This window comes from Ceratosolen solmsi, unplaced genomic scaffold (assembly GCF_000503995.2).
Source record: "Ceratosolen solmsi marchali unplaced genomic scaffold, CerSol_1.0 scaffold47, whole genome shotgun sequence".
NCBI lineage: Eukaryota > Metazoa > Arthropoda > Insecta > Hymenoptera > Agaonidae > Ceratosolen > Ceratosolen solmsi.
In genome coordinates this window covers 501,385-518,874 of record NW_011948419.1, presented here as the reverse complement: position 1 = coordinate 518,874, position 17,490 = coordinate 501,385, and the positions used below count along the sequence as shown (strand labels likewise).

Below are 17,490 nucleotides of genomic sequence, written 5' to 3'. Positions count from 1 at the left end.
TATACGATGAAATATATTTCTTACGATTGCATGATCCCAGGCTTCGTTATTGTTATGTAAATGGCATTTTTATTCAAAGAAAGGCTGAGACGTACACAAGCCGTAGCGCGACGCATAACATTGTGCGCTAAATAAGCAAACGAGCAAAAGCAGTGGAAGGGAGTTGTAGAAAGAAACGACAGAAAGAGAAGGGTGTCCGAAAGAAAGCTCTCTCGCTCATTGTTTCGCTACCTCTCACACGACTTGGCGAATTTTTTTATCCAAGATGTTGAGCCAATGGGACTGGAACCCATCATCGCCAGCTCGACTCAGGTAAAATCGAAAGCGCGCGTAACCCCGTATGTATCGCGGGGGTTGGGAGCTCGATAGACAAGGGGGAACGACACGGACGGAAACGGCCTCGTGCCCACCTTGTCAATCAATATCTCACCATGTCGGCAGCTATACACAATGTGCATAGTCGGATTTCGTAGCCGCTACCGAGGCAGTATCGTGCACGCCAATTGCGATCTCTCTCCCACCCTGTCCCGGTACTTTTTGCCTCGCCGTCGCAATCATCTCCGTGAGCGTGTAGTGGTAGGTAGCACACGTAAGCCCGAGGACGCGATGATACTCGTGGAGTAGAACGAGAGAGGCGAAACCGTGGGACTTTTTCAATTATTTGAACGTGGCGGCAAGTTTTTGCAAGCTCGACGAGCGAATCGACCTCTTCATTTTCCGTGGCCGTTTTGAAACATTCAAGCTTAAATAATAACCGGTGGCAATTCTTACATAGCGAGTCTTAGGTAACAAAGTGGGGTGAGCGTTCGTCGAACTCTCTTTTCAATTTGTTGGCTCGATGAACAGATCTTTCTGATTTAGAACTTTTGTGCGCAAGTTTGAAAATACAGCGCTCGTGATGCAAATATCACAATATTGCCACGAATGGGGATAGAAGAGAGAATAAAAAGATTAGTTTCCTTAGCGCGTTAAGGGAGCGAGTGCCTGCAATTAATTTACAATTAATAGCAAATGAGAAAATTTTATTTCTTTATTGGCTCGTTGTTAATTCCGGGTCGTATTTGAAAATCCAAGGAAACAATCATATCGATAATTGTAAAATACTTGGGATTAAACATCACAGCTCGGTTATTACTTGTGCCCTATTCGTATTTATAAAATTTGTATTTTAATCAGCCGATTCAAAAAATATTTGCCCAACTAACATTTAAAAATTCATTGATTAAACATTAATGTTTGGACCAATGATAAACTGAACTTTGCAATTTCAATTTTTTTCAATTGAAATGATTAACAAAAAAGTGAAAGGGATCGACGAATTATCTGTCATCTTTAGGGTTTATATGATTTTTGATGGAAATTATCTCGATTTGTCAAGAACATATGTTAGTGATTGTTATTTAAATTATTATTAGTTAAAGTATACAAATTACTGAGATAATTGAGGTTATGTATTATAAAAATAATTGAATTATCGTACACATTGGAGACTATAGTTTATGGTAGATGAGCTCTTAAAATGTGAATAATTGACAATATTATGGCTGCATGACAATTATTTATTTTTTTATGGCATTGAGAGAGAGAGAGAGAGAGAGAGAGAGAGAGAGAGAGAGAAAGAACAAAGAGAGAACGTTATTGTATTCGTCAAAAATATAAACTTATTACGAAATAACTAAGTGATTTAAAGTTCAATCAATCTTTAATGCATTTCATTGATTGAAATGTCAAAGTTATTGTCAATTATAATGATTTCCTAAACGTTTAAATCGTAATTCAATTTCAATATTCATAATATGAAACTACTAATCGAAAGTCATTTTTATGAGTAATGCTAAATGTATTTAGCTGAAATAAAAATTTCCATGTGAATTTAAATATCGATACTCAAATGCAGTATGCCTAATTTTCATATTGGTTTTGAAATTTATAATTGAAAGATATTATTTATAAGATATAACGCAACGTTAGCGATATAAAAATAACATGGGACATTATTATTCTCTCTTTCAGTCTGGACAATACAAAAGAGTTATATAAATAAAGCTTTAAACTATAGGATGTAATAAGTAACGTATGAAAGTGTAAGAAATATAAAGGAATAAATTAATAAAGAAATCATAATTGAAAAGGAAATGTATATTTATTAAGCTATAATATTTTAATAAAATTTCTTACGTATGATTAGAAATACACTTTAGATACATTTATGAACAGTATTTAACGTAAGGTATTATTAGTAAAATTAATATATTTGCAGCTTAGAGGAATTATTGAAATTTTAATAATTGACGTGAATGTAAAATCGAAGAAGAAAAATTAAATTTTGTTTATCATAATGAATAGAAATTTCTTAAATGCCGATAAAGAATGCATAAAAGATCTTTATGTAAAATGATCAAATTTTACGTGAAGTTAATATAAAAGTCTTATTATTTTTAGAATAAATATGAAAAAGGGCAAGAATTTTTATTAAAATTTAACTAACATTGGTAGATATTCTTTTGATACACTAACAAACTTTCAACACTCTCTACCAAGCATAAATCATAAATATCAAGAGTAATAAATTACTCGAATGAAAGGGAATATTTATTAAATGCTTATTAAAACTATTATTTATAAGACATTTTCAATGTAAATAAAGGAAAATGTTTTACAAAATTAAATATGTATATTTTTTTTTAAATCATAATTGAAGATAAGTGACATTTTGAAAATTTGTCAATGAATATATCTTAAGTCAATTAAAGCTATTTTATGAAAAATGTACTTATGTTATTGAATAAATACGATTCGCAAGTTCTCTTTATCATTAAAAAATTAAATCCTCGATCAAGATGTGTAGACGCACATTTATCTATTATATTGTTATACTCACTCATATATTAAATCTTTAATATATATTTATCATTAAATTATTGACGAGGAATATAAATTATATATATTAAAATTTCAATTTTTATAATTATATATATATATATATATATATATATATATATATATTTAAGAAAAACATGATATACAATTTTTTCCTATATTATGGTGTAAAATTATCGTATATAAATATACATTATTTATAATAAAGGTAGCTTTGTACTGAAAATAACTACAAATAATTTATTGACGAACAATGCAGATATTGATTTTTAAATTTAAAACTACTTTACGTCTTATCTTCAAAAGTATTTTAGCTAATGTTTACAAATTATTATGCTTTTAGTTATATAAATTGAGTATCCAAATTCACCTTTAATTAAAAAACATGTAGTTTATTATTCATTAAAATAAGTTGTTTATTTATTTTATTTCAACTTTTGTAAAACAGCTTTCATACATTATTTTGAATGAGTATGGTAAAGAAGTACTATCTCTGCAAAAAAAAAAAAATTGTAATACTAGTGTTTCAGTACCAAAAGAATATTTAATAAGTAGTGTATAATTATTAATGTTACGAATTAAAAAGTATTTAGAATCATAATAAGATAATGATCGAATGAAAATCTTAGAAAATGAGATTTTCGACGTGAATTGCCAAATTATTGAATATCGTATCGATACTGGATCTACAATGATATAGAGTGGAAATTTTTGTAAATATAAGTCTCATATTTTATTTTTCGATTGTGAAAATCTCGCGCATTCGATTTTAATACTAATTATTATTAATATTGCAATGAAATATTCATTTACAATTCATTTACGATAAAATTAGTATGTTATATAATAGTAATATAACGATGTCGGCTTTCTTCATAATAAATTTGCAATATTCGTTATATTTTAAGGATTCAAAAATTCACTCATTCTATTTATTAAATGTAGGTTTAATCGATATCTCAGTAATGGTAATATTTTTATAAATTTTAATCGATATTCATAAGAGAAAAGCAATTACCGGAAAATTGATAATTAACGTATTTGACATGTGGCTCAGTTACAAGCCATTAGATTTTCTTATTCACGTTACATATTTACTAAATAGTAAAACTTTTTATTATACTCGACGACTGACGATCTTAAGATAAGATTAGATTTTCAGCTATTAAGAGTGAACATTAAGATTAGTTTAATCTTTTGCAGGACTATTACTGCGTAATAAAAAGATATTATCTTGTATCAATATTATAAAAACTTAATAATATTGATTTGTAAAATAGTACAAAAGCTTAATGTTCTAATTATAACTTTTACTCATAAAATTTATTCCGTGTACATTGATAACATAGGAAAACAGCTGAATGTTTTAACGTTTCTACTTGTAGGAATAGCGAGCATAGCCATCGAATTTTATTGTTTAGTAGACCAGCAACTATGCCGACAATAGTTTATGAAATGTAAATTGACATTAAGCTCTCGATAGATTCTAATTAATACGTCTTCTATGTATTGTACACTCTTTTCTTCCTCCCGTTCCTTTGTAATTTATTTTCGCTTTAAATTATGAATTGAAATATTGAAATAAATTTTACCTCAAACTTTAGTTTAATTTAACGCTTTAAGGGTTGCGTATGAATTATAGAAAATATTTGATTCTTTATTATGAACTATTTAACTAAAAGAGAATAATCGTGGACATCGTTTTATTTTAAATAAATTATTTTATTAGGCACACGATTGCGTTTCATCGCAAGTAATATTTATAGCATCATAATAGTACTTTTACTAATAACACAGCGACAAATGTGTATATATAAGAATATATAAAGATGGAGATGAGGAATTAAATAAATGTAGGTCGCTTGTAGAATATAGAATAGAGACAACGAATTGATCGATGTAAAGAACATTGTTAATTAGTTGATATGAGAGGATTAGGGTAGAGTTATTCATTACGTTTGCTACATAATCTTTACGAGTGTTAAAGGGAGAAATTTGGCTATGAAAATTCGAGAAATCTTCATAAAGTCAAAAGGTTTCCTCGCCAGTAAGTATGTGTGTAGCCAATGATTGTAAGCATGATAGGCGCGGACACAATAGGAGAGAGAGAGAGAGCACAAGTCGACGGGGAGAAAATGGTGGGATGACGAAGCCCGTGATGGTCGACGGTGATGGGGTCAAAGACGCGTTCGAAACGATCAGAACCGGCGATAAGAAGTACCGCGGCCAAATACAACTCCGACGCTCCCTCTCTCTCTCTCTCTCTCTCTCTCTCTCTCGCGATCCTAACTTCCTTCCACTCGTCCAGCCGAGCCTGTTTTTATCACATTACCCAGCGATACTGCAGCTGTGACGATCTTCTCTAGGTTTTTTCCGCAAATTTAAAGGCTGCAGCAGGCTGCGAGCTCGAGTCGATAAGTTAAATCGACAATTGCCAAGCGGTTTCATTTCTGGTGAATTGTTGTTATGACGAGGCAGGGTCAGCTTTTCGACGGCCATTACTCACGTTCTTCTAGTGAAATTCTTTTTGAAATCCACCCGACATCATTCGCGTTTGATTACACACGCAAAGATTACGTAATAGCTATTCATCATGAATTGTACGATTTAATTTTGAAAAAGCAATTTAATTGGATTGTTAAACTCATGAATTGTAAACTTAAGATTTTATCTATACGATAGGTTTTTTTTTTTTTTTTTTTTTTTTTTTTTTTTTTAAATCAATTAAGTAACCACCAAACTTATTTTAAAACCTTTAGTTCAAAGCGTATAGAGGTATTATGGTTTTAGGAGGAGACATTTATACTTCTCTATGAATATACATGACTTTCGTTTCTTTACGGTGATTTACGAAAACAGTAAAACGCAATAGTTAACATTAAGAAATTCATTAAGGTAATTAAAAAGTAAATGAGAAAAGGTGTCGTGCTAAGTACGACGGAGATATGCCGTTCATAAAAAAAAGTACTTACGTTTCATTTATGTCACAAAAGCTCTAATTGCAATGCCATATATTTGCTTATTATTATTATTATTATTATTATTATTATTATTATTATTATTATTATTATTATTATTATTATTATTATTATTATTATTAATAATATGCTGGTCTTAGGTAATTTAAAATACGCGAGGTAATTTTATTTCCAGACTAATATTAACGGCTAATAGATTAGTATTAAAATTTGATTTGTTATATCACAAAATATTATGGTATTCATTGTACGATCTCGGGAACTAAATCGATGAATAATGAAATTTGAATTTCAATCGCATTTAAATCACAGATGCGAAAGCATTGCAAGAAAAACAAAATCCGATTTACGATCGCGCAGAACGGACAAATTCAATTGCAAACGGAAGCTTAATAACTATTAACTTGCACTGTAATTAAATAAAACCTTTATTGCCAATACGAGCAAACAATGTAAATTTAATTATTAATCGCAACTGTCTTATTACGAACATTACAAGCAAAAGCTTCCACGTTTGTGTTTCAGTTGCAATGCTGCGGCGTCCATTACCCCTCGGACTGGACACGCGCCGGCTTCCCGGACAAGACTTTGCCCAAATCCTGCTGCACGGAACTGCCGGCAAACAATCCGACTTGCGACACCAACGACATCAAGTCCAACACCGAAGGCTGCAAGGATCAGCTACACAGGAAAATCGAGGAAAACGCATTGATACTTGGCGGTGTCGGCATCGGCGTCGCTCTTATTCAGGTACTTACGGACATTTGCACTTGCGATCGACATTTCCTTGTTCTCATTGGCCTGAGGTTATCTCGCCTACGGGAACAATCAATAATTAACATAATGAGCTTCCCGAGGCAGATTTTTTAAGCGATTTGCGATAAATTGTCGATGTTGTTTAATTGCATGTTCGAATTTTTATGTGATATTTCGAGAGATGGATGTTAAATTTGGCAACGGGTAAGCCCTGTTAATTATTATCATCGACATTATAAGATTAGACAAGTGCTGGATAATATGAAAGACAAAAAGGACTCGTGCGGGCAAACGACTTTTCATTGAATTCTATTCAATTTGAATTATAAACTGAAAATGAAAACGATGGATCGGTGAGAACAAGGAACAGAAAAATAATATCAGTGCTAATATTTACAAAATGTTTCAGCTGATCGGGGTGATCTTTGCGTGTTGCCTGGCACGTTCTATTCGCCGCGAGTACGAGACTGTGTAAGCTGATTGCCAACTTTTCATTGCAAACAAAAAATTCAATTACGCCTCTTGCGTGCACACTTTTTTCTTTCTAACGATATACAAATGTTTTTCTAATTGTCTATATATATATATACGCGCGCGCGCGCGCGCGCGCGCACACACACACACACACACACACGCACACATATATATATATATAACGTATGTGTATATTAATTCTGTGATGTCGTCTTCTAATACTTTTACTTGATATGCACAACTTTTGCGCACGAAAACATATTTATTATTTCACTCTTCATTCCTCGTTTACGTGATACAGAAGGCTTTAAATATGCAAATTTCTTCTTTTCATCATCTTTTTGTTGTATAGAGAGTTATACAGTAAAAGAAAAAAGATAAAGGAAAGTATTTAATTATCTAGTTTGTATTTTTACATTTTGTGATTATTTGTGTGTATGTGTGGTGGCGATAGAGCTTCAGGATTTATGATGCGAAATAATGTAGTGTGTGTATACATGCATTTGTGCACATTATAGCACCGTACGTGTGAAAGTAGATGAGCGTTACTTTGCGTCCGTTCAAAAACATAACAAAACGAAGAATGGAAAGCTGTCTTTTATCAATATTAATATTTTACATGTGTCTTTTTATTTTTATATAATTTGTCAATTATAAAGAACTGATTTAGAATTTAGTATTAATTGGGCATTTTATAAAGTTTAACGACACTGTTTGATTATTTGTTTATTTTTCATTGCGTGTACAAACATTAGGCAGATTATATTTTTTTTGTGCAATCAGACATGCCTACGAGATTCCACGGTATATCTAAACTAACTAATACAGAAGATAATTTTGTAGATCGTGTATGTTTAAAGCATTATACTTTTACGATACAATTAAAGTAATATTTGTTGTTCATTGTAATAGCGAATAATAACATTGAAATAATTATGTTAATCAAAGGAAAAATTGCAAAAATAATATATTATCGAGAGTCGATTGTTAAATTAAAATTAATAATTAAAATTACTACGAAAAACGAAAGTCTAAGGAAAGTTTTGGGAATTGATTTTACTCTACGCATTATTACATTATTCGAAATAATTTCTTCTAACATAAAAGTATGACTTTTAGAATTCAAAAGTTTCACGAATATAATATGTAGAGTAATTGGAGTGTGGGTTTCTTTATTTTTACGTTTGTTCACTCTGGCGTTCAAAATGAAAAATAATATATATATATATATATAATGCCTTCGCGAATCGTGCTACCGTAATTCACATCAACCTTGACCAACTTGAGCACAATAATAATGGAAGAGAACAATTTGATAAAAGAATACAAAATTAGTTTACTACAATTGAAGTCAACAAGTTTCTTCCTCCTTAGTTTCAATCGTATATTTTAAAATATACAACATATTATACTACAAAATATTGTTCCTAAGCAAATGACTGACATTTTCTTTCTATAGAATCTGCATTTGCATTTTCCTTTTTAAGAATTTACAATTAAACAACAAATAATAAAGTATGTTGTGTAGATATCTACATTCGTATAATAAGCACTACATAAATATATTAATTATTCTTAGTTTAAGAATTTAATCTATTTATCAAATATTAAGAGAATATTTCCTTCTTTGCTATATTACAAAGTTTACATAGTGTTACGATTATTAAGACTTTGATAATGTCAAAGTTTATTAATAAATATTAGATTATTGCTTTTAAGAATAGAAAAATCTACTAAAATTAACGATTGCAATGCATTCTGTTTCGCAAATATTTTTTCATTTTTCTGCATAAATACTTCAATACTAGCAATGTTTTTAAATTGGCAAAGTATTTCTTTGTATTTGAGCGTAAGACATTGATTAAAATGTAAAGAATTTGTAAATGAATGAATTTTATTGTTCGGATATTTGAAAAAAAAAAACAAAAAAAAAACAGTTTCTTAAGTTTCCAAATAATAAATAGGAAAATGTGCCAAAAGCTTGTACCACCATATATCTGCAAAATATTTTTAATATTGAATAGTTGAAAAGTAAAATTTCTTATATTTTCTGTAATAACAAAGAAAATTATAAATAATTGAAAGACGTTTTATCGGCTACTCACTGGCTTATAAATTAATGTCTAAAATTTCGTCACCAACTTCTTCTTACGTTTCGTCGATGAAATAAATATATAATGGCACTACACCCATCGAAAATAGAAGCTGAACAGTATTGGCTCTAGTTTTGTTATACAATGCCGAATTGACTTTTTGTATGTGAAATTGTTAGTTTGTGCATACAGAGCTTGAAGGCCGAGATGGATTATAAATTCTATCAACTTTGGACCGAATATGGTGGCTTTCTGGGGCTTGATTACCATACACCCTCTCCAAATAAAACGGGATTCTATGTATATATCACAAGCACGCACGCACATATACACATATACACAGGCGCACGTTGTGCTATTAACTATCAAGAATCAAAGAAGCCTCACTGAATGTGATCTATATCATTTCTTATGTTCTTCTGTTAATCTCCAAATTGAGTGTTTAATATCGTGTTTGACCATGCTTCATTAAGTTTCAGAATGTTAAAAATTCAGAATGTCAAAAGTTAAAAAATAACTTATCTATTAATATTTAATTAAAATATATATATATATATATATATATATATATATATATAATCGTCTACTTACATATTGACAAGATTTTTTAAATCACATAATTTGTAAATAAAATAAATTTCATATTTGTTATTAATATTATATATTATTTTCATTAATTCGCATTTTACCAATTACAAATGCAAATGTTTATGTTGAAAACTCGTTTTGTTAATTGAATTTTCAATCAGTACACTTATCTATGTTATATAAATACTGAATTTTTGATATTTTGAATTAAGCACATCCATGTACTAACACCACAAAAAAGTACAGTAAAATCAATTTCTGCTCTTATAGCCGTTGAGTCATTATTCTTTCTCCGTGTCCTTCAATTTTTTCTTATTGCTTACTCAGTATATATTATATGCAACTATCTACTACATATGTCTTCCATTTTGCTATCATTACATTTATGCTTAGTGATCTGACATTTTTACTCTTACAGTGAAACCACAGCGCACTGATCAGCCACCGCTTAGGAGGCATATAATCATAATCTTGTCCATCATGCATTGATAGATAAAAACTATAAATAGAATCATCGTGACCTTAGTCATCTCCGATACGCTTGTGAGTTTACGACTGCATATATATATATATATATTTCATGTGTATATATGTATGAACGTATGTATGCCTATATTATATATATATATATATATATATATATATATATACACATACATACATATACATACGTATGCATAGATAAATACATGTGTATATGTATGTGTAACGAAACTTCAATCATCAAGAGAAACGACGTACCTGCGATTTCAGTTCGACTGACGTAAACATCTATTGAAAATAAAAATGCGAATTATATCAACATGACAAAACTAGTTAAGTTACCAAAAAAAAAAAAAAAAAAAAAAGAAAAAAAAAAAAAACATGTCTAGTGAAAAATAATATATCAATTATTTTTGCCTCGTTCAAATGCAAACGCAAGCGCGCGCGTATGCTGTGTGTATGTACGTCGAGTGCGTGCGTGCGTGGCGTGCGTGCGTGCGTGTGTGATTAACTACAGGATTATTTGATAAACACCGAGCGACAAACTTTACAGCAACAAATGAATTACCAAAAGAGCATAGGAAGCTCATAATGTGCAGGTAAATCGTTTATCAGTTTATCCGAATTGAGACGAAGAGGGTCTCGATTATTAGCCAGAATGAATAATCGTACGCGCGTTGTTTCTCTTTGGACGATGATATTTGCTGAACACCGGCGTAAACAACAGACAGCAATACGCAACAACAATACATTGGACGACGTTATGTGTTATTAGAATGGGAGCTCTGAAAGTGAGCGCGCCACTGTTTTTTGCCGCTATTCTAAATATCCTCCGCCTCTCCCCCCCTCCCCTCCCCCGTCACTCCCCTCCAACAACCCACTTCCCACAATCCTCCTTAAACTCGTAATATCGTAATACTGTAACTAATAACGGTATCACTCTTGGCTAAGCAACAGGCTTTTACATGTCATGTTCAAGGATTTTATCAAGTAAATGAAAACTGTCCAGCATTACCTTAACGTGTATCGATATGTTTATTCCTTATTTATTTGTAAATTCGAAGATGTACAACTTGACTCGTTGCTTATCGCTTCCAGCATTGGGTTTCGATATAGTCTCGTACATTCGTTAATCAACATTGAAATTTTATAATTTTTTAGCTTATTAAGGGATATCGAAATTACTTTGATCGAGTGAAATACCTTTGTGACAGAGCGATTTTTGTAAAGTCTTTTAAACGTTAATAAAGAGGTTGTGTGTATACATATAATTTTATGAGATTATAAACAGTAGGTATAGTATTTATTGCTTTTATTTCACTGTGAGCGACAGAGAGTAGGAGGATGGATTGAAGAAAATTTTACTCTGTTCAGCCTTTGATTAGTTACAAAAAGAAAGGAACAGACAATTTGAGACAAAAAGTAATTTTCTGAGAGATTATATGATATTCGTAGGTAAAACGAAAGTGCGAAAAAGTTGACAACGCCTACTAATCGGCGGAGATTTCTGCCCGATCCCGGTCATCGTCCGCTATGGGTCATTAATGTCTAATTTCTTAATGTGTACGTTAGACGAGCGACAATCTGCCACCAATAAAAAGTTGTCAGCTTCAGGCCCATTGAATTTGCATTTAAAACTGTTCGTATATTAATAATTAAAATCAATAAAAATAAATAAATAAATAACAATAATAATATCAAAGTGTTGTAAAATCGAGGTGTCCGTGGTGCGTGGAACCTCAGACTCGCGAGAATTTTATCCGTACAATTATCATCGTTTTTTATCGATGTATTATGCGTTGTCCGCGCCTCTCTAAGTTGTAAGCGTACGATCGACATTGTAACGAGCGAACAGTTGCCTTCTCCATAGCCAAGCGATTTATAAATCCACATATACATTCAAAGCGTCGCGTAAGACAAAGATTTAAAAGAACAAAGCATAGAAAAAAAAGAAAAAAAAATGAAAAAAAAAATGAAAAAAAAAAATTAATAAATAAAATAAAAGAAATGAAAAGAAAAGAGTGGTGACAAGCAAAAAATCAACAGGGGCGGGAAGGCGCTTGAATGACGGAGGATTTTGATGTGATCGCAGGGATCGTATGAAAGTTTAAAAGTCGCTCGGCGCCGCCGCCCTCCCTTCACATTAGAGACAAAATCGCCGATGGAAGACTTTGTAGGATTCGATGTAGTCCGATGCCTTTTCTCTCTCTCTCTCTCTCTCTCTCTCTCTCTCTCTCTCTCTGTCTGTCTCTGATTCTCTATCTCATTCTCACTCTTACTCGACGTTAAACGTGTATAAATTCTTAGCAATAGCCATTGTTTATTCAAGCTCTTTTTATGTCCCTGCAAATAGTGCTCATTTATTTTAAGAAGCAAAGGCCTGCGTGGGCGTACGCGTGCGCCACGGTGCACGCACGGTAGGTACGTGCGCACTGAATAATAGAGGCTATCAAACGAATAACCATAAAATGAATATAAAGAAACAAAACAAAGGATATTGTCATAGGGACCAACAAGAGTCCTTAGGCTTTTATCGATTATTGTGATATGCTCTTTACTGTGACTAAACTGCGTAGAGTAACGACGATGGCGACGGTGTGTTTAATAGTTGTAAAAACGTCGAAATAATAATATTAATATTAATAATTATAATGATAATGATAACGATAACGATTACGATACAAGATTTAAACAAAAAACAAACAAAAACAAAACAAAAAAAAAAACAACAAACAAAAACAACAAACAAAAATGAATAAATAAAGAAAGAAAAAACAAGAAGAACACAATGCAAAATGTTTGGCAAGCAAGCAGCAGGCTTATCGATGTGTAAAATATTGTGAGAATGGAGCGGGCAACGGTTGCGATGTCGATCGATACTCGTCGTCCTATAGTTTTCTTAGCGAAACGCACATGCATCGTTGGGAGTATTAAGAATATCGAGGAAGCGTCCCGCCGACCCCAAGGCTTCTGGCGCCTCGAGGTCGAGTGGACACACACGGCGGAGTGCCTCCCGCTCCCTCGTTCCTCCCTCTTCTAATCTTCGACTTTTTCTTCTTATTCGTCTTATTTTGCTAGCAGCGAATCGCCTAATAAAACGTTCATAATTGTCGCTAGTCGCATGAAAATGTTGATAAGTGATTAGTGCGGAACAAGTGCCCGGGCAGCTTGAGACAGGAAGAAAAAGCAAATGAGATCGGGAAGGACTTTGGGGATCCGGCTGAGACCACTCGCCTTCACCTACTACCAACGACCTACGACCTACGACCTACGACCTACGACACGAAATTGCGTTGCATCGCTAGGTTACGAAATTTATGATTAATAACGAAAGCTACTAATGGGAGTGTGCCTAACGCATAGTAAAGAAATATAATAATACAAATGACGGCAATGATAGCGATGTTTAATTGAAAAACAAAAAACAAAAAAAAAAACTAAAAAAAAACTAAAAAAAAGTAATTAAATAAATAATTAAATAAATAATTAAATAAATAAATAAGCACGTGGAAAATTGTAACGTATATTGTATATGTCATTATATATTGCATAGAGTATAGTGAAGAAAATAAAAATAATATTTAGCCGTTAGCCGTTATTCGGGAATTATACTTCGCTGTAACGCTTATTCAAGATTGTAAGCACTTGTCCAAAGTTTGCTCCTTATCTCGCGCATTATTATTATAATTAGGGCTTCTTCGTTCTGTTGTTGATTAGTTACACATTTTGATTGGGGGGTTCACCCCCCCCCCCCCGGTGTTCGATATTCATAAAATGCATAATGTAATGCGTACATTACTTATTATAACACGAAAAGTAAGCATGAAAAAAGCGACAAAGACTGATGAAGTTTTAATGTAATCAGTATTAACAGCGATTGGTATTTTAAATATAAAAGAACTTTAAAACGATATACTTTATAAATTTTTTAAATTTGTATGAAAATCTATTTTGGCTGCCTAACGCAATTTTTGTAATTCACTGCGTAAATGTAAATTCGGGGTAAGAACGACTGCATCAGTCAGATAATTCAATGGAAATACGAGGAAATAGAATCGAGAGATAAACGTATGTTTTTGTCATATTGACGCGCCTTTTTGGGTTTGGCATGTTTTAGGAGCCAGCAAACTGTCCTTGGCACATATTTGTCTAGCATTTATGATACGTATTAATAAATTAATAAATAGAAAGATAAATATTGTTTTATTGCTTTCGAGCTCCCTTTTAAACGAATAAGAATACGAGAAGGACGAGGCACAGTATTTTACAAAAGAAAATAAATAAAACAATAAATGTACCCAAGTGTCTATGAATAATATATATATATATATATATATCTTTTCAACTCATATTTCGATCTTCAAATTCGAATAATAAACAATAAAGTAATAAGAAAATTTTTCGTAAATATATTTCACTACAATAACTTTAACATTACGTCCAATGATTGTTTTATTATTTAGCAAATTTTGTTATTTTTCTTTTAATTATTCATAATATGTGCATAATGTGTAATTATTACCGGAAAATACTATTTTTCAAATTAAATTTAGATTTCTGTTGTTTTTTTTTTTTTTTTTTTTTTTATAGTTTAACGATACTACGAAATTTTTCATATAATTTATGTATATTTCATTTAATTTTTATATTCCAATGTGCTTTTATTAGTCTAATAGAGCTATATTTTCATTTACTTTGAAAATTATTAATTATACTTCTACATGGCATAAAGAAATTTTTTCACATTTATTGTGTAATAAAATAAAATATATTTAATTAAATTATAAAGTTTTATACTAAATTTATGTGTAATAAAATTCAATAACTTCGTTAGACTTACTTTTTTTTTTGACAACATTACACATTCTCGATAGTATTTCATTTATCAAGTTTTCCAATGATATTATCGGTAAGTATAATTACTTAATTTTATAATAGATTTTATATAATAGATATTTTCTTTATGGGAATAAAAATAATGTATAAATAAGGTAAAAATGTTCTAAAAAATGATTTAATGAGCTTTATAATTTATTTCACCAGATAACTGATGAAAATATTGTAGTGTTTTGAAATCCATTTTTGTATTCAAAACAAAACCATTGGTGCTTCATTTATTCCAATAAACGCAATCGTTAATTTTGTTAGAGAGAGAGAGAGAGAGAGAGAGAGAGAGAGAGAGAGAAAATACAAAACTTATATGTGAGTACTACGTGAGTACTTAAGCATTTTCATAAGATTTTTCAACATTAAGAAATATTCTCGATAATTATACTATGGTTAACTAACATTTATTGCCGCACAAGATGCTTATCATTACGAAATAATTGAGTAAAAAAGCATTTAAGATAACAATTTACTATTATTAAACTAACCTACAGCTTCTATATATTTGCGTAATACTTATACAGAATGTAAGTATTTTTATGACATTAATATTGAATTAATTTTATAAAAAAAAAAAAAATTAATGTTATAAGAATTTTTTTTATAATTAAGGTTAAAGTAGTAATTGGTTATGAAATTTTAAATTGAAGTAATTACATTGAAATTTATATGAATATTTTAAGTTACAATTTAATTAATGTTTTCATTTTTAAATTCACGTTTTGTTTTGTGATTCAATATTATTTAAAATATCTCATTATTATCATTCATAGTCATTTGTGTCTAGTAAATTTGAAAATTTATCAATATTTAATTTGATATTTCAATACAAGTTTATACAATTATACAATTATTAATTTCGTCTCTATTACCTCATAATTATGAATTAAAGTTACATTTATTTGAACGATTAATATTTATGGTATAATATAAATGTAATTGGTTTCATTTTTTCTTCATTTTTTTTTTTTTTTTTTAATCATCTCTATTATTTATATAATATTTAATAGATTAAATGCATTTTTTTCTCACTATTCAAAATATATAATCAAATGTGCTGAAAGTAATAATTAAAATTCCTTTTCTGCGTTATTCTATAATGGATGGAAGTTTTAAAAATATATTTTCACATATTAGTATAAAATAAAGTCATAGTATTTCAGCGTTTATAATAGAATTTAAATAAATAGTAAGGTAAGCTCGATACAAATATACATATATATCTTGCCAATTTCTCTATAAAATAAGCGTTTAATTATTAACAATGGAATTGAATTTTATAAATATCAAATTCACCGTAAACGATTGTTCATTGCATTATATCCTAGATCTTGCAATTTTCATATCTTAATTTTCTATAAAACTTTAAGTAAATGGACCAAAAAATGATAGTTTTCACATCCATTTAACACATATCTACGTACATTTAGGTATAATAGATGTAATAAAAAATCAATTCTCGTTATTTATAATGTTGTAAACAAATAAACTTTCAAATAATTTAATTTAATAGCTTAAAATTTCATATGGCATGGAATAGTCATCAACGGCTTAATGTATTGCATATACTTGGAAATATCTTTTTTAAATTAAATTTTATCATAAATTAATGATGTAAAAAAGCAATTAAAACTACTTTCATAACTATGTAATAAGTGTTAAATAAATATGCAATTAAAACAAAATTGATAGCTAAATGAAATATTATTGAATTATTGTATTAACGGTAATTGTGCTAATGAATGAGAGAACTAGAAAGACTAAAATCAATTCATACGATATAAGTTATTGATAAAAAAATAACTTTACATACATTATTTATTTATATGTTCTGAATTATTTGGTATTTGAACAGTATTTGAATAATAATATCGTTAATATAAGAATATTATAATAATAATAATAATAAGAAAATTAATTTTACATCTTAATTACTCGAGAATTGGTTTATTTATATTATCAAACAATGTTCTTTAATTACGAATAAATAATATAAAGCACAAAAATTCGAAAGTACATATAAGCTTTTAGTCTTCATATAGGATATGTTAGAGATTTGGGTAAAAATAAAGTAGACATTTGAGTATAATAGTTTATTCCACTTTCATATCAATGCCACTAACTAGCAAACTAACATTTATTAATATTATATCAGAATAGAGGTGAATCTCTATCGTTGTTACGCACGCGCGAAGTCAGCCTGGACTTGGAAACATCGATTCATTGCACGAATCATCCTAATTCGACTCTATTTTATCTTGGATCTCCGAGAATGCGCTCTTATTTTCATTTACTTTTTATTCTCCATTTTTTTTTTTTTTTTTTTTTTTTTTTTTTTTTTTTAATGCGCG

The 17,490-nt window shown here is 30.1% G+C and overlaps 1 protein-coding gene across 1 annotated transcript in view; it reads left to right on the top strand.

The window, feature by feature from the left end:
• Positions 1-10,321, top strand: part of LOC105360484 (CD63 antigen) — a 23,152-nt gene extending 12,831 nt beyond the window's left edge. The window contains exons 4-6 of the mRNA XM_011497390.1: positions 6,384-6,608; positions 7,024-7,085; positions 10,188-10,321. Of these exons, the coding sequence (XP_011495692.1) occupies positions 6,384-6,608; positions 7,024-7,085; positions 10,188-10,206 (306 nt within the window). The 3' untranslated portion in view covers positions 10,207-10,321. The remainder of the gene's footprint in view (positions 1-6,383; positions 6,609-7,023; positions 7,086-10,187) is intronic.
• Positions 10,322-17,490: the final 7,169 nt, after the last annotated feature.